Raw genomic sequence first — 18,033 nt, 5'->3', positions numbered from 1 at the left:
ATAGAAAATTTAACTAAAAGAAACTGTACAATTTTTGGATAAAGAAATTATTCCGGGTTATCTTAATGACAATGTAGACAAAGATTGTATCTTTATTACATAGATGTTTTCATCATTTGCAAAATTCCATATTAATTAAGCCAAATGGTCCAACTCCAAACCTAAATTCCAGCATTTTTTGAATGAAATCAATCAGTACTGTAACATTATCAAACAACTGCAAAACCAAAAGGCAATTCGAACTGATTTGATTTTTTTTTTTTAATTTCATACACTGTATACGTATTTGTACGTATACATAATTTTTTTTTTTGTTTTGTTTTCTTTCTGCAATGTACATATTCAGTAACCCCTGAGACGTTCACTATTTTGTTCTATTGTGTTATTTGTCAATAAAGTCTGAAAAAAGAGGTTTAGGCATGCTGAAAGGATTTGGCTGTCCAGGTGTTCAAATCAAACATGCTTTTTTCTCATTTGACCACGCCTTTTGTTGACTTTTAACCAATCAGAACCCCCAAATAATTCAGCGGGAGACATGTTTCGGAAGTTGCCTTTTCCGCTTACACTGTGGGAAACTTATCAAGTTGAATTGGACGATATTTAAGTAATTCTCCAAAATAACATTTTCTCGTCGGTGGTATGTATCACGCATTGTTACAAAATATCATTACGGCCGATTTAAACTTTCGACTTGACCACGTGATAACAGTTAAACACAGCCTGTCGCTGACTTTACTTACTTCAAACTAGTCTAAAAGTAAAAATCAAAAACGACAAACGGAACCTGATAAAGGACAAAATACATAAATTGTCACTAGAGTCAACAAAAAAGTTTCAAAACTGTTTGTTGAAGAGTTTATATTTATATTGCGTTAATAGAAACACATTTTCTGATCCTGAGTTGCTAAAACGTAGAAATCTTTAGTCGGTTAAGGTATTCTAAATGCAAAAACTAAAAAAAATCACTAGTCTTTCTTGGTAAAGCATGCCTGTTTTAGATCACTTTTTTTCTTCTATACCTCTTTTTTCTTTAAGAATTTCAAAGGTGTAGCTATTGAAAAATTGCCTATGTTTTCCCCATTGTGTTTCTAAAATGTAGTTTATTTCTGTTTGTAGGGGGCACATTGACCTTTTATAAGGAATGAGGCGTTCAGGAGCACCCAGTCAGCTTTTGGGGAATGCAGTGAAAAAAACACGATTTGTTTCACCAGCTTCACTACTTCAAACTGAATCAAAGCCTTTGGCCCCCAAACCGGGTTTGGTGAATGCATTGGATAAAGTAAGTTCCTATTCACTGTGTTTAATTCTCAATTTTACTAATTTCTCTTTTTTTGAGTAGCTTTTGCAGTTTACCTTTTGGCATATCCCTTCAGGGGTCACCACAGTAAATCAGCTTTTCTAAATCACTAGAAGCAAAGAAATATCCACGTTCAGCGGTTTGACAGTCATATTTTTTTGCCTCATGTAAATTTAGTTGCAGGGATTACTAGGGACCAAAATGAGGACTCAAGTGTGTGTAATTAAACTGATATCACTTCTTTTGCAGGTCCAGAGAAGTCTATCTGTGGCAGTGGAAAGTGAAATAAATGTGTCTGCTAAAACCAGCCAAACTGCCCCTTTGTCACGGGCTCTGGCTCGAGTTCTCAGTGCTACTGACAGTAAAGAAAACGAGGCTGACACCAAATCCGTCCCTGGATTAAGAGATTTAACAGAAGATGAAAATAAAGGTATGTTTCTAATTGTTTGTGTAAATTTATAAGGCAGTACTACTTCTGTTGTATCCTAATGTTTTGGGGAGTCATCAGTAAAATAGTCCCTCTGGTCTACAGTAGAATTTTTTTTTTGCCCTTTATTTTTATACTTAATTTTTGTTTTTTGGTGGTTTTGATCTGACTCTTCAGGTAAACATATTTTGCAACCCAGTTTGTGTGTTTCATACAGCACTTTTTATTCAGTCTGACATACAAGTTTAATTTATCTACTGAAAAGATGTCAGTGTTGTAAAATAATATGCTTGACGGAATTAAATAATATCTGAATTTACTTTATATAACACTTTCAGCTAAACTGTAGAATTTATTCATCATCAGCATCAACAATATATATTTACTTTGTTTAAACTTATCACTTGTATTTCCTTAATTATCATAATAATGGGAAAACAATTTGGCTTTTTTTCTCTAACCTGCTCCACCAACATAAGCATGTCCCTTACAAAACTTTACAGACACATACACACACATACTTCCAAAAGGTTTTAGAAAACAATGCTTAAACATTCAAATTACCATTAAAGCTGACAGATCTAATTAGAACTAATACTGGATTTGGTATTGATCTTATAGACATTGCTAACGCTTTTAGTCAATGACATGACGTCTCACCTCCTGGGACAGACTGTCCAGGGTGTACACACCTTCGCCCAGCATAACCGTTACAGGTACTGTTCAATTCAATTCAATTTTATTTGTATAGCCCAAATTCACAACAACAGTCGTCTCGATGGGCTTAGTATCGGTAATTGAAAAAGTGAAACATGAACTCAAAAGGATCATGAATACAAAGAGTTCAATAGGAAAATTCTAAAATGAACTAACAAACTGACTAAGCTATACTGGCATCCCTGCCCTTAAACCCCTTTCACGGTAAGGAAAAACTCCTAAAAAAAACGGACTCCGGAAAAAACGAAGAAACCTCAGGGGTGCCTCCATGAAGGAGGGATCCTCCCCCAGGACGGACAGGCGATTTACCAGAACTCTTAGAGAAGAATTAACTTATCTAACTCTACAACTACATATTTAAAGTCCAGCAGACGAGCTTTATCCAGACGGAGTTGGGGGGACAGTAAGGGGCGAGAGTCGAGCAGGAGACAGGATCCAGAGCCAGGTGTCAGGGCAGGAGCAGAGACGAGGTACACGGTCAGGTGCAGAGCAGAGACGAGCCAGAGGCAGGATCCACAGCCAGGTGTAGGACAGTAGTACTGTTTGGTGATTTGGTTCGGACGGGTATCAAATTGCACAGCGCCGCTGAAATCGCGCTGCTGCCAGACCTTTGCACCACACCCGTCGCTTAAATCACACCACTGGACCTCAGCACGCGTCTCTACCATGTAATTAACTTTGAAAACTGGCTGCCTCTGCCGCGCCACTCGCGTTCGGTGTGAACACAGCATTGCCCTATCCATAAGACATGCTCCTAAACTTAACCCTTCCTCTGGGTCCGTGCGGCCAAGAAAAAAGTTTCAGCACTGGCTGCACGTATTTGGAAAATTACGTGTGAATAGTCACTTTCTTTCAGGCATTTCATTGTATTTGGTGTGAATTGAACAATCTGCATGTGCTATATTAAAACAGTTCTGAGCCACAGCTAGTGTTGCTGGTGCAATGTAGCCTAAATTATAATGTAATTCAAAGCATTTTTCATGGGCTAGTAAAAGTTATTTTTCGTGTGTAATTTTATTATACAGCAGGGTCTGATACACACAGAAAATATGTCACTTCACCGTTTCTGAGAAACACCTCTATGTCTGTCATTTGTGCCCCCCCTCTTGTGCCAAGCTCTTCACTCATGGAAGACACAGCTTGCAGAAAGGGGAGGGGTCAGGGGCGGGGCTACCAGCTAAGCACCAATGACCACGCCCACGTGGAGGAGATTTTGGAAACGGAGGCTTAAGACAAACATGAAATGTGGCTTTTTAAGACAATTATGTTGTGGGATTTTTGTTATAATTTTATAATCATAAATAGAAAACCACTCGGAATGTTTTTGTTTAAATAAAAAAAGATCTTGGGGGACTAAACACATCTCCCCTCCTTAAACGGTGTCACGTGATCACTGTTCTACACTGAAAGAGTCTGTTGGAGCGGGCGGGTCGATGCAGCAGGTCCAGCATTATGTAAATGAGCAGCTGCTGGGTCCAGATTAGGACTGTGCTCGGGATCAGACGAACGTCCTGAAGCCACGCGGCGCGTGTCTGCACGGTTTTCCACGTGCTTCGGCGGACTGTTTGGTGATGCCCCGCTCGAAACTGACCGCACGTGCAGCAACAACAATCGTGGCGGGGCAGAGAAGCTGCTGTTCTGAGCATGCTCAGTGAGCCCACGCCCCCCGTCCCCCGCTCATTGAGTTAAACTCGCTCTACTTCAGAGCATCTCTGTCCTAAAGATAACAGACTCTGAAACCAAATAACCTCTTTTATTGCAGTTAGAGACCGTCTGATCTCCACTAAAAGCACAACAGAATGTTATTACCATTTTATTTTGACAGTACAGACAATATGACTGTGCTGCTTAGCTTGGTGTGGGGTTTAGAGAGACCAGGCTGTATGTAGGTCGGGCTGGGCTTAAGCAGCTTAGCTACGTCAGCCTAAGCTGGGAGGAATTCATCCAAAACCCTCTGCAGTAGGCGGGGGCCTAAGCGAGGCTGGCCTAGTTAAGCCTGATTCTTATTGTGTGCAGCACATCCTGTTTTTGTTGTGCAGCGTAGCTGTGAGAGAACCCAGCAGTGTGTGAAGCCATGCACCTGTTAGCTACAGTTTACCATTTAAACCAGAGAGGGGAGATGAGACATGGAGGGGGTTAGATCTATGGACCAAAGGAAGATGGCAGCAAGGACTAAAAACAGGACGGATTAAAGAGCCACCGCATTGAGTGTAGAGTTTCTTAGAAGGGTGACAGCATCTGATCTGACGCAATCTGAATCCATTATGCTATGAGATGGCTTCCAGCTCCATGTTTCCGTCCAGCATGGTGGGAAAGGCTCGGTCCTCCAACTTCACCCTCTCTGAGAAGCTGGACCTGTTGAAGCTGGTATGTCCACACATCCGCATCCTTGAGGAGCACACCAACAAGCATGCGGTCATTGTGGACAAGAACAAGTGCTGGGACACTGTGGCTGAGCAGTACAATGCTTTGGGAGGAGACAGACCCCACCGCACCGCTCAAGGCCTCAGGACCCTCTATAAGAGACTAAAGGAGTCGGCCAAACAGGAAGTGATGCAAAGGAGACACGCCCAGCCGGAGTACAGAGCCAGCATTTCCGAGCCAACCAGGAGGATTATGGAGATGATTCCTCACCTGTTTCACCACGTTCCCATCCATGAGAAGGACCAGGCACTGCGCAGGTATGCTGTGACCTACACCTGTTCTCAGACACACCAAAACCTTTAAGAATCTAAAGAGGACACAAAAAAAGAGAGCAGTTTGACTCAGATGTCTCAAACACAGAGAATTGTCACTTTAATCTTGATATGCTTCTATAATATTTCTTTTCATATTTAAGTTGTTTTTTAGGTGTATATAATTATTAAACACAAGTTTTTAAATTATCTAATGTCAATTTGATGACATAACATTAAAATCATTCCATGATTCTCATTATTTTGAACCTGGATGAAAAGATAATGTGACCTGATGTCCTACTTTTTCCACCAACATTTTTTCACCTGTTCAAGATTTGAATAAAGAAATACTCAAATACAAGTTTAAGCTTAATTTTCTCTATATATTTCCTCCACCATTTAACCACATTTTGATATTTGTTTTTCTTTCTAGATTAATATACAATAAGCACATACCTCCCATTGAAACCCCGGGCAGCAGCTCCTCTCTTGCTGGATTCCAGGAGTTCCCAGCTGCTGTCCCAAGTGTCCCTCACGAGGTGGTTCAGCTGGACCCTCACGAGGATGTGAAACCGCCACCAGATCTTCCAATCCTCTCCACCCTCATGGTACCAGCGCTGGACACCAGCCGGGAGCAAGACGGCGATGTGGAGTCGAGTAGTGTTCACGATTACGACGCATCCTTGTCTCCAGCATCTTCCTCTGTGAATATCGCCCTGTCTACCTCACCGCTGCCTTTACACCAAGACGTCTACTCAAATGACGTGTATCCCCACAGCGAGGTGAGCAGGCTTCGCCCCCTGCACCTGGACAAAGAGGAGCGTGAGCTTGTGCTGGCCAATCACAGAAAGGTGGCCCTCTATCTTGAGGAGAAAAGGGAGGGCCTGAAGAGGAGGCAAGATTTGGAGGAAGAACTTCTAAGAGCAAAAATCAAAGTGGAGAAGCTAAAGGCCGCCCGACTCAGACATGGATTGACAAATCCTCTTTAGGAGAGCAGAATAGCTGTGACTTTTGGGCTGTCAAAGCTCTTTCTGATGAGCAAATGTGCTTCAGTTCGTATTTGAGAGCAGTTTCAGAACTGGAATTGCTTTAGAAACTTAGTGCCTCACACAGACACAGAAAAGCTGTTTCCTCTTTGAAGAAAAACTGTGATAGATGCTGGTATCCCTCTCGCTTGCTTGTCAGGGTGCAAGATCAGATAGTAGCACTGTGATGGGATGAAATAAATGTAGAATTCAAAATTTTAGAAAAATGTATTTGTAGTAATAATGCACATATGCCTCTGTTGAACTTTAACCCAGAATCTTCCACCTAAATGTAGCAATGATGATGTTATAGTTACCTTTAGTAACAGTATAGAGATGATCAGATTCTTTTAAACTTGGACTATTTTTGGTTTTTAACCAGTTTATTTAACATGTCAGTAAGTTAACTAGGATTGTACCTTTAACTAAGTTTATGAAAGTCCTAACATAAGTCTGGAAAAACCTGTGAATATGATCAGAAATGTTTGATCATGGTTATCATCTCTGGATGAGCTGGGTTTAAAATAATTCATTAAAGGAGAAGTCTTCGTTTAAATATGGTAAACCTGTTCTCCCTAAACAGTATCTGGTACCATTTTAATGCAAAAAAAAGTTTTTCTGTTGGTTTTTAAATGCCAAACTTTATAAATGACTCACCTTTGATCAGTTTAGTGAAACCAGAATTCCATAAATTAACATTGTAACTCCAAGGACTGTGTACCTGAATAGATTGTGGAATTTGGCAGTGATGGCCAACTCAATAGTGAGAGAGCAAACTAAAGGTGAGGTGGTACTGATCTTTGATTGCTATTTAATTAGTGTTTCCTATTGATCTATTGATTGTTTTGTACTGTTGGTAGGAACATGTCTATTTTTTTCAGTTTGTCTTTTCCTTAATTGTTAATAGGATTGTATTTATTACAATTTTTAAATAAAAGTTTCCTAATTACTGCAATAAACCAAGTAGAGGATATTTGCATTGTTGGAGTTTTTCCATCCTGCATACGTCATGTTTATCAGGTATGTGTGTGTTAACCCTGTTATACAGCTGATTTGATCTGGGGCCTTTGCTGGTGGCTTTTCGCCCGTGTGTCTGAGCCAGCTGATCATTGTGTGGCGTTTCTTCTCTGTGTCACAGACAGCAGCTTCGAGTGGACTCACGGATCTCCTCAAAAACCTCCTCCTCCTACTGGAAAAGCAGGTTGTTTCCCCGGGACTGCAGGCCCAGGGTCCGACTGTGGTCAGGACGGAGTGCGTTACTTCAGCGTGGTGTGGTGTAAGGCCAGCAAGAAGAAGCACAAGCGTTGGGAGGGCGATGCAGTGCTGATCACCAGAGGACGCACAGCCACTCTCAAAGACATGGAGGGGAAGGATATTGGACAAGGTGAAGCTAAACTACTTCCTGTTTCCTTATCAATTCCTTAAGATGAGGAGGCATGTTAACTGTAGCTTGCTATTAAATTTTTTCAACTTAAAAGGTAATTTAAATTTGAAGATTAACCACCTTAAGGTGTGATTCTTAACAGTAAACTATAATATATTTAGTATGATTAAAAAATGTTACCACATTTTGTAAAGTCAAAGTTTTCTACTGATTTACTGAAACTGTTAATTTCCAGACTAATGCTATTGTGAGTTTTTAATCACAAAAACATGAGCTTTTTCTAAAACAAAGTGTTTGAAGACTCCCTTAATTCTTCCTCCTTACATCTTTCCTACAGGGAGAGGCTACAAGGTGTCAGAGCTGGCCTCCCTCTCTGAAGGAGAGACTCTGATGATTGGTGGCAAAGAGGTGGAGGTGATGGGGATCATATCTTCAGAAGACTACGTTAAAGGTCGCTGCTTTCAGGAAGGTCAAACAGAGCAGGCAGAGTCACGCGCAAAGGCGGGACCGCCTTCTTCCTGTCGCCCCACCTCCAAGCCTTTTACTCCTCCCACAATGTTGGGCCAACCGGCACATGCAGGAGGTAAAGCAGAGGGGAAACAATCCTGCAAACCCCACCATGACCCCTCAGCTCCTGGTAAGCAGACAACAAAAGCTCATGGAAGGAAAAAAAATATCATTTTTTAAAACGTTCTATTGTTTTAGGTGCACTAGTGATGCCTCGCCCCTCTACTAACCACCAGTGGCTTCACAACAAAGCAGCCCTTCCTGTTGTTGAAGTGGTTGTTGATCCCCACCTGACCCAACACCTGCGACCCCACCAGAGAGATGGCTTGCTCTTTCTCTACGAGTGTGTCATGGGGATGAGGTATCTCAGTTTGGATATTACAGAAATGTCCTTTGTCAGTTTTGGGACAGTTTGTGGATCGCAAAGATTTGTTTGTGCTGCAGGGTTGCAAGCTGCTACGGAGCCATCCTGGCTGATGAGATGGGGCTGGGAAAGACTCTTCAGAGTGTGGCACTGTCGTGGACTTTGCTCAAACAGGGACCCTATGGTGGCAAGCCGGTTGCCAAGCGCGTCCTCGTGGTTACACCTGGAAGCCTCGTACAGAACTGGAAGGCGGAGTTCAACAAGTGGCTAGGCCGCGAGAGAATCAGCGTTTTCACTGTAGATCAGGTTTGTAACATAGAGGAAGAAAAGAGCAAATCAGCGTTTTGTTTTGTTTTTTATGTTATAAGGATGTTGTGCTTTTAACACAAAAAATAACAAAGGTTTTCTTTATCTAAGCAAAAATCTGCCAGCTTTAATTGTCAAAATGATAATTTTAAGAAAAAAAATCTAGTTATTAGGATGTGTTTTCTTAAACTGAGATTTTGCTAATAAGAAACTTTCTTGCTTTTCTTGCAAGACATAAAAAAAGAATTTTTTTTTAAACAAGGGACGTTTTCCTTTTTGCAGGAAACATGTTTTTTTTGTAAAAGAGTTTGCATGTAATTATTTCATTACATAAAAATGAATCTGCCTTTTTATTGTATTAACTTTTTAAAATTATATACACAGGAATACGATTTTTAGGAGAAAATGCTCACATACTGTATTTTCTGAGTGACTACATAGAAAATTACACAAATTGTAGAAAATATACCTTTAGTATTGCATGTTTTTTATTTTAAAAGTCAGAAAATGATCTTTTAGCCCCTCCTTTTTTGATGACACTGATTTTTATTCTTATTTAAAACGTCTTACTTTAATATCTGTACTTTTTAAAACATGTAGCACCCTTTTCCTTGGCCCGGCTTACATAAAATCTTTGTGCATGTTTCTACATCCTCTTAGGACCACAGAATCGAGCAGTTTGTGTTATCCCCTTTGCACAGTGTTCTTGTGATCAGCTATGAAATGCTGCTGCGCTGCCTGGAGCAGGTACTGTAGGTTATCCATTCACAGATCCTTATGACCTTTCACGCCAAAAAGGAGAACAATCAGTTCACGTTTATCTTTGTTTTCATCTTCAGGTGCAGAAAGTGGAATTTGGTCTCATAATATGTGACGAGGGTCACAGGTTAAAGAACAGCAGCATCAAAACATCCTCAGCGCTGACCAGCCTCAGCTGTGACCGCAGAGTCATTCTCACAGGTACTCCCTCACCTGGATCAAGGAGAAGTGGGGAAAGCTTTAGAGCATTTATGAAAAACAACAGAATAGTGCAAACTTTTACATGTTTTTGGTTTGCAGGGACACCAGTACAAAATGATCTCCAAGAGTTCCATGCAATCATAGAGTTTGTTAACCCAGGGATTCTTGGGTCGCCGACTGCCTATAGAAAACTGTACGAGGAACCGATTCTACGATCAAGGCAGCCGTCGTGCACAGAGGTTAAGCCGCCCCATCCGTCTTCTTTATTCTTGATTGAAGTTTTGTTGAAAGTCATTAATGTATATTAATATATTTTAATCTCCAATAGGAGGAGAGAGTTTTGGGAGAAGAGCGAGCCGCCGAACTGTCCCGTCTGACTGGCATGTTCATCCTGAGGAGGACACAGGAGATCATAAACCGTTACTTGCCTCCTCGTGTCGACTGGACGTTGTTCTGCGAGCCTTCAGCCCTGCAGCAGGAGCTGTACCAACGTCTCCTCTGCCACCGCGTCTTCAGAGATTGCATGCAGGGTTCCACACAGACCAGCACACACCTGGCTTGCATTACTGCACTGAAGAAACTCTGTAACCACCCCGGTCTCCTCTACGCCACTGTTAAGGTCGGGCCTCTAGGGGGAGACAAACCTCCACTTGTGGAGAAAGGTTCGAGGATGACAGTTGGAAATGTTTGCAAAATCATTGAAAACCTTTTATTTACTCTGCAGGAAAGAACAGAGAGTGGAACTTTGGAGAGCTCCTTGTATGAAAGACTGGCAGATCTTTTCCCAGAAACATATTCTTTAGCAGGGTTCAACACTGCAGACTCTGGAAAACTGCTGGTTCTCTCAGACCTGCTGGCTGCCATCAGACAGCTCAGCCCTTCAGACAGGTGTGTGTGAAGATTTCCTTTCTTTTTCGTTTTGGTCAGTACATTCTGAGCATCAATATGTTTTTTAAAAGCCCCGTTTCCCCTGCAGGGTAGTTCTAGTGTCAAACTACACTCAGACTCTTGACTTGCTCCAGGACCTGTGCAAACACATGGGCTACACCTTCTGTCGATTAGATGGACAAACTCCAACGGGTCAGAGACAGCGACTGGTTGACGGCTTCAACAGTTCTTATTCTCAGAACTTCCTGTTTCTCCTGAGCTCTAAAGCCGGTGGGGTGGGGCTGAATCTGATCGGAGCGTCTCACCTGGTGCTGTACGACATCGACTGGAATCCTGCCAACGACATCCAGGTGAGTCAGCCATAAATGCTTCTGTAGTTCAAAGGTTGTAGCTATATTTCCTTTGACTCCTATGCGCTGCTGTCCTGTAAGCTGCTCTGACAACACATCTGTTCAGTGATTTGAAAACAAGCACAGGATTTTTAAACGTGTTCTTTAAATTTATTTTAATTCACATATAGAAATGATGCTCCTAAGAATGACAACTATTATCACATGTTGAATCCCAAGCTTTTAAAGTTACCCAATACAATTTGAGGAAAACTGGCTTTGACAGCTTTCAAAATTATTGTGTTTTTCAGGAAAATGTATAAATATTTTATACATATTTCTTGGTTGACGGTATTCGCATGTAGTTAAGTGGGACCAGCACAAAAAGTGATGGAAAGTCATGTTGGCCACATGATGCACACTGCAGCATTGCCCGCACAATGGTTGTTGTTGGCCGCACATATTAAAAGTTACATTTAAAATTAAAGTCCCATTAGTTGTCACACTCCTAGGTGTTTGAAATGTGATCTCTACATTTGATCCATCCCCTGGAAGAGTGGGGAGCCACAGAAACAGCTCCAACCATCTGGTGGTTTAGTTTAACCCTAAGGGTAATGCAATCCTGACCATAACCCTTTCTCTGGGTCCGTGCAGCCAAGGAAGAGGAAAAAGTTCAGCACAGGCCACATGTATTTAGAGAATTACAAGTGAATTCAGTCTTTTTCCTTTTTGTTTTTGTTTTGCATTTCTTATAAATGTTCACCAGATGGCACTGTTTATGTGTCTCTTATCCTGGATTGTAATTGTTCTCTGTCTGGGTGTCTAGGCCATGGCCCGAGTGTGGAGAGATGGACAGAAGAAAACTGTCCACATCTACCGTCTTCTCACTGCAGGCAAGATGGATATGATCCAAATGAGCTTGGAAATCAGATTTGTGTCCTAGTTTAAGGCCAATTTTGTTTTTGTTTTTTTGTTTTTTACTTCATCTCAGGAACAATTGAAGAGCGTATATATCAGAGACAGGTGTCCAAGCAGGGGCTATCGGGGACCGTGGTTGACATGGGAAAAGGAGCCGAACACACAAGTTTCTCCTCTAGCGAACTTCGAGATCTCTTCAGTCTGACGGAAACTCCCTGTCTGACTCATGACCTGCTGAACTGCGGCTGCAGCATGGACGGCGCAGTAAACGGTAGGCATACAGACGTGTCACTCACACCCACGCCAGTGTGCCACCAGACTGACGCTGATCTTTCTCTCCTTCCACAGATGTGGTGGAAGAGGAGGAGGACCCCACTTCTGGCAGGCCCTGCCAGCTCGGTCGTCAAGGTGACCGTAAGGGACAGACGCAGAAGCATCTCAGCATGTCTGAGCTCATGCAGTGGAGACACTTCTCCGGGGACGCGCACTCGTTCTCGGACCCCTACCTTGATTACTCACGAAAGCACATCACCTTCGCGTTCCAGACCACCATTTCTCACATGACCCAGTAAATGCTGGATTCAGCCTTCTGTGGACAGACTCGCACACATCCATGCCTATTCCATCCACACAGTGACTGCAACAGTTTTCAATGTATTTTCAGTGCTGTCTTTGTTTATATGTTTTTATTAACGTGGAAAAAGTTCATCAAAATAAAATGCTAACAGCGTGTATAAAACAAACGGAGTCTTTGTCAGTCACTGATAACGCTCTTTCCAGCAAAGAGCAGAGTCGAACATGGGTGTGCATGAACGCAGCGGTGTTTGTGTGCCAGTTCCATATTGCATTGTATAGATAAGTGAAAGAAAGTCATTCTTGAGTCAAGCCAGAGTAATTTTCCCAAGTGCAGAGTGGGAGGATTTATGATCTTCAAGTCAATGGGTGGTTGAGAAAGAATTTTTAAACCCACCATTCAACCAAATGAGGTTGCAGTTACATGCAGTGAAAGCAGGCAGGAGAGGGCGCGTGTGCATATTCTTTTCAAAAAACGTACAAATTAGTGTTGAAATGAGTCGTACTGTGTTCTGTCCAGACTATTATTTTCGATTGCATTGGACTTGGCATGCCCTTGAACACAATCCTGCAGCGTGGGTGTTACATCATGTTGTGTGTGTGACTTGTGTTTGTGTTTGTCAAAGGTTGGCAACACAAGTCTTCCCACAAACTGTAATTATTATATACCAGTCGATCTCCACTTTGTGTGAATTTAGGACATAGATGCTTCAATTGTACTTTGTTGTAAGAAATGTATTTAGGAGATGGCACAATTTCCCATCATGCATATAACTGTTGTCGCTCTGACACCTGTTGGTGGTGTGTTGGAGGTACTTACGCAGACACAGTTCTTTCTTTGGAGATAGCTGAAAGTTAAGCGGTTACATATCTAGTGCTGCTTCCCTGATTGAGATGAATATTAAATGTTATCCAAATTATATATCTTTTATTGCTTATTGTTATTGTGTATTAATCGGGCTTAGTAATAATCATGCTAATGACCTCTTTAATTCCAGTTAGCATAAGTGCAGGTGAAGCTCAGTTTTCAACTTTGTAGGTGTGTGACTCCAAATCTCACCAAGTGAATTTAAGGTGCACCACATGGTTTTGAGTTTGCAAAAATGGCTTCTGCCTTTCCCTTGCAGTTATAGGAATAATTATTGAGAAAGAATGAAAGTCTGTGCTAAACTTTGCAGTGATTCATCTTTTGAAATTAGCTGAGAAAGGGCTGCATTTCTAACAACAATGAAGTCAAGGAGATTTACTTGACAGAGAAATCAGTGGTGGCTTAGCAACGGTCACCAAGCAACTTAGTACAGCTGCCGTTAAAGCGCATATAAAGTGCATGTTGCACAGCAATCAGATTTTGTGTGGCAAATGTTGGTATTGTTATTGGACACGTGCTGGACGGATGAGTGTCACTCGTCCAAGCAGGATATCGATCCAAATCATGTTTAGCGGCCTCAGTGGCCATACTGATGAGTGCATAGGGTGGAATGGGAGCAAAGCCCCCACCAGCTACCAGCTTTACTAGCAATCCCAGTTTTAAGATGAGCCCAGGTCGGTTCACAGGTCAGCTGTATGCACTAAATAATAGACAGCAGAAGAAACTCACAGCTGTTGTGGATGAGGCACATTGTTCCCAATGAGCCGCTTAATCTGCTCATACGCCATGAACTTGTATAGCCAAGCTTCTGGTCACAGTCCTCTTTATTCTGATTCTTATGAGTCTGACAAACTGCTGACATATTAAAGCTGGAAACTGATGCAGTTGTGCGTCAGCGCGCTCTGTAGTGCTGGCTGGCACCAGGATGGGTACAGTTGAGTTTCTGCAGACATACATTCCTAAACAAAAGTGCCCCTTTCAATGACAGAAAATCCATTAATAATTACTGGATGATTAATCAAGAATATTGATTACCTTTGTCAGTTTTTTTTTTGGTATACTTTATCCTCTGTACTTTTTTTCTTTTGTTGGTCCAAAGATTTTCTAGAAAATACAGAAATTTTCTAGAAAATACTGAAATTTTCTATTTAAGTCTAAAGAAATTTTCTTCAATAGATGCTTTAAAAATGTTTTTTTCATTAGTGATTTTTTAAACGAATTTTTTGTGAACTATGGATAGCAGGTAAAAAATACTTTCTGTTTTTTTTTTCTTTATCATTTTAGAGACTTTTGGTGACTGAAGCTGAAGAAATTGTTGACATTTATTTTACAAAGCGCCATCATTATCTATATATAAAATTGCTCTTATTTGTTATTAGTATTATTAGTAGGAATATTTGAATACGGTAGTATTTTTTAAGAATGCCTTATTTGAAGTTTAGCTGCACAATTGTGCTAAATCAAGTAAAGCAAGGAATGTGTTCTACAAGAAGTGTTGTACAATTATTACCAATAATAAATAGATAGATAGATAGATAGATAGATAGATAGATAGATAGATAGATAGATAGATAGATAGATAGATAGATAGATAGATAGATAGATAGATAGATAGATAGATAGATAGATAGATAGATAGATAGATAGATAGATAGATAGATAGATAGATAGATAGATAGATAGATAGATAGATAGATAGATAGATAGATAGATAGATAGAAAGATAATTCATGTGTTAAGAGGTGACTTTAATTTTAGATCAGACGGAAACGGAAACAAAACATTCTAAAAAATTTGTGAATAACAACTACAGAGGTCCCTTTAAATTCTCCCTGTTTTACATTTGGATGATTTTTTTCAAACTTATTTCAACCTTCATCTGTCAGTTTTCATTAACTGTCCCACTAACAGACATGCTCCTGCTTGTCGGTGAGCTATTATTAGAAAAAAATCCCTATGAGGCAGAAATTTTGACTTTTGCATCCTTCTCTACAAAAAGACATTTATTTAAACTGTTTCAAATATTACCTAAATTCACGAGTGCTCTTTCAAAAACCACCATCCACAAGCTTTTATTTTTTTTTAAATCATTTTTAAATTGTGAATTTTATTGATATAAAAGGTAGAGGCAGTTTATTCTAAACAGATGTGGACAATGGCGTTGCTGGGTGTGCAAATATCAACAGACGAGCGCGTGGTTGTGACTGGGCCCGCTCTGAAAACACCAGAGAATTTATGAAAAGAGGTCATCTATCACTCTGCGAACGCATGTCAACATGATGCTGCTGGTCAACAGCCAGCTACAGCGCCCATCCCCTCCTCCTGACCCTGGTTTCACTCCAGCACTTAACAGGGATTTGAGTGCCGCCCTGTCATCTGTCAAGCAGATCAGATGAGAGCTGTAATGTACAGCAGCAGGTCCCAGAGATGAGGACACAGCCTGGGACAGAAATCCCCCCCAAAAAAGCAGCAGATTAATCCATCAGTTTCTATAATAACCCTCTAGTTTGGTCACGTGTTCCGAAGCTGTATGGTAAATGAAAATTGCATGTTTAAAAGTTGAATGAAGGGGTTTTGTGTGGCCGCAATGGTTATTTATTTACATTTTTTACATATTTCATTCCCAAATTTGAACCTTATGCTTTGAAATCCATTACATCTCTGTGGGGTTGCTGATTTGTCTGAACTCCCTGGAATGTCTGTCAATGTCACAGTTCATTTTGACTTCAGTCATTTTGAAAGCTGCAGATGGACCTGAACTTCTCTGTTTACAGCATAAGCTTGTCTTAACAAAAGAAAAGTATTCCTCATTCTAATTTAGGATGCGTTGACCCTAAAACTGTCCCAAAGAAAACTAGTTGTTGATCCCCAAAAAAATCTCTAAAAGGGTACCAATAAACACAAAATGTGTTGATGTTTTATTTTTTAAGTTTTCCAAACCATAAAAAAGAACTGTTTAAAAACAGTGCACCACAAAACCTGAATCTTAAGAAAATAAAAAGACCTTTGTTTTTTAGAAAAAAAAACATTCAGACAGAAAAGCCTTTCTGTTCTGGTTGAGTTCTTTTAAGTTGTAAAATGCCAGCATTTAATGAAAGTTACACTTCTGTCAAATAAGATGTGGCTATGAAATTAAAGTGGATTTGTATGGTTAAATTGGTTAAAAGTCCTTGAAAATTTTTACGAGGCAAAGTTTGCAGTTTGATTCCTTGAAATAGAAAAAAAAATCTAAAAAACAAAATTAAAAGTTGTAAAATTATTATTACTTATTCTGTTTTAGCTCGTGTTGTAATTTCTGTTAATCTTTCAGATTGAGGATACAAGTGGAGGCAGACATGTAAGTCATTCACCACCTAGTCCTTTGCGAAACAAGTGACGGGAATTTTTCAGGATGTCTGACAAGAAAAATGCAGAGATCTTTCAGATTTTTTACTCACATTGTCATGGTTTGGGTTTCTTTGCCTTAGTTTTTGCTTCCTTTTTGTTTCTGTCAAGTTTGAGTTCTGCTTCCTGTTTTATTTTGAAGGTTTCCTGCATGTCATGATTTTGAGTTTTACTTCCCTGGTCCCATCTCCCTTGATTGTCTTCACCTGTGTCATGTCAGTTCTGTTATTTAAGACTCGTCTTTGCATTCCTCTTGTGCGGGTCCATACCGTTATATCCCTGGCTGTCTTTTACCCTGTTGGTCTGGTTACCTGGTTAGCCAACAGTAAGTTTTATTTGTTTTCCCTGCTCGACAGCACTTTCTGTTTTGTTAATAAACCTATGGCCTTGGAACCGTGTGCCTCCCGTCTCTGCATTTTGGGTCCTTCATGGTCATCAAGCCCTCAAACATGATACCCATTAATAATTTAAAATGAGGTCTCATTCACCCAAACATATTTTTGTTCATCCCCTTCCTGCACTGGGGCTTTTAGAAGATGAATTTTCCTAATCGTTTCAAGTTGGTTCATCCACTCCACTTCACCTCACAGTGCATTGTCTGATTCATTAATCCTCTGGTTTTCAAACTCATGACACGTGCCTTCAGCTTTCAGCTGCAAGAGTGTAGGTGGAAAGAACAGCGCTGGCAGCTTTTTCCATTTGCAGCTCAACATAGTATTACAGATGCACAGAGAAAAAAAAACCTTGACATCTGCCACTTTCTATTAACATATCTGCACTGGAACAAAAGGCAAAAACAAAGTGTTGCTCCTTTCTGAGAGAACTTTAGGGCTTGTGCATGACTGAAAGTTGCAATAAAAAGAGAATCATTGACACGGGTTATTTAGGGTTTTGCAAATGCTAACTTGATGTTTTTTTTTTTGTTTTTTTCTTCAATTTTTATAAATCCTATTTAAAAATATTGTCTTTTCTTCAAGTACAGTCTTATGTACAGTTACATTTAACATTTCTCTGCTTGATCTTAAACTAAACCAATTTGGGCCAATTAATGCTATTTTACATTTAAAATCATTCAGCCTGTTTAAAAAAAAGGGCAGCTAAATAACAGCTAACTACAATAATTATATTAGAGATAAAAAATATATATTTGTCAGTCGCCAATACTGCAAGTTGTCCCAGGATGTTCTCGACTGAGGTCAAGAGCAATGCTTTTTTATGGATCCACTTCTTTGTTGCCTTGATGATGTTTTTGGGACTGTTATGCTGAAGGATCCAGTCATGTTTCATCCTCAATGCTCTCACTGATGGAGGTTTTTGCCCTAAATCTCACCATACATGATCCAATTCATCCTTTCCTTCTTATAGATTAGTCCTTTTGACCTCTTTGCAGAAAGCAACCCCAAAGCAT

At 40.4% G+C, this 18,033-nt stretch overlaps 2 protein-coding genes across 2 annotated transcripts; both read left to right on the top strand.

The window, feature by feature from the left end:
• Positions 1 to 394: 394 nt before the first annotated feature.
• Positions 395 to 12,543, top strand: rad54b (RAD54 homolog B). The gene is made up of 16 exons (XM_011485236.3): positions 395 to 637; positions 1,117 to 1,279; positions 1,547 to 1,727; positions 7,283 to 7,528; positions 7,866 to 8,165; positions 8,234 to 8,396; positions 8,480 to 8,705; positions 9,366 to 9,452; positions 9,545 to 9,665; positions 9,765 to 9,904; positions 9,994 to 10,284; positions 10,390 to 10,553; positions 10,642 to 10,903; positions 11,709 to 11,775; positions 11,874 to 12,071; positions 12,149 to 12,543. The coding sequence occupies exons 2-16, from the start codon at positions 1,142 to 1,144 to the stop codon at positions 12,370 to 12,372; spliced, it is 2,808 nt and encodes a 935-aa protein (XP_011483538.1). The 5' UTR covers positions 395 to 637; positions 1,117 to 1,141; the 3' UTR covers positions 12,373 to 12,543.
• Positions 2,806 to 6,756, top strand: fsbp (fibrinogen silencer binding protein). Its single transcript, XM_020710176.2, has 2 exons — positions 2,806 to 5,122; positions 5,553 to 6,756. The coding sequence occupies exons 1-2, from the start codon at positions 4,716 to 4,718 to the stop codon at positions 6,106 to 6,108; spliced, it is 963 nt and encodes a 320-aa protein (XP_020565835.1). The 5' UTR covers positions 2,806 to 4,715; the 3' UTR covers positions 6,109 to 6,756.
• Positions 12,544 to 18,033: the final 5,490 nt, after the last annotated feature.

The sequence above is a fragment of the Oryzias latipes genome, chromosome 16, assembly GCF_002234675.1.
Source record: "Oryzias latipes chromosome 16, ASM223467v1".
In the NCBI taxonomy this organism is placed as follows: Eukaryota; Metazoa; Chordata; class Actinopteri; order Beloniformes; family Adrianichthyidae; genus Oryzias; species Oryzias latipes.
Note: the sequence above shows the minus strand (reverse complement) of the source record. Positions and strands in the feature narration are given on the sequence as shown.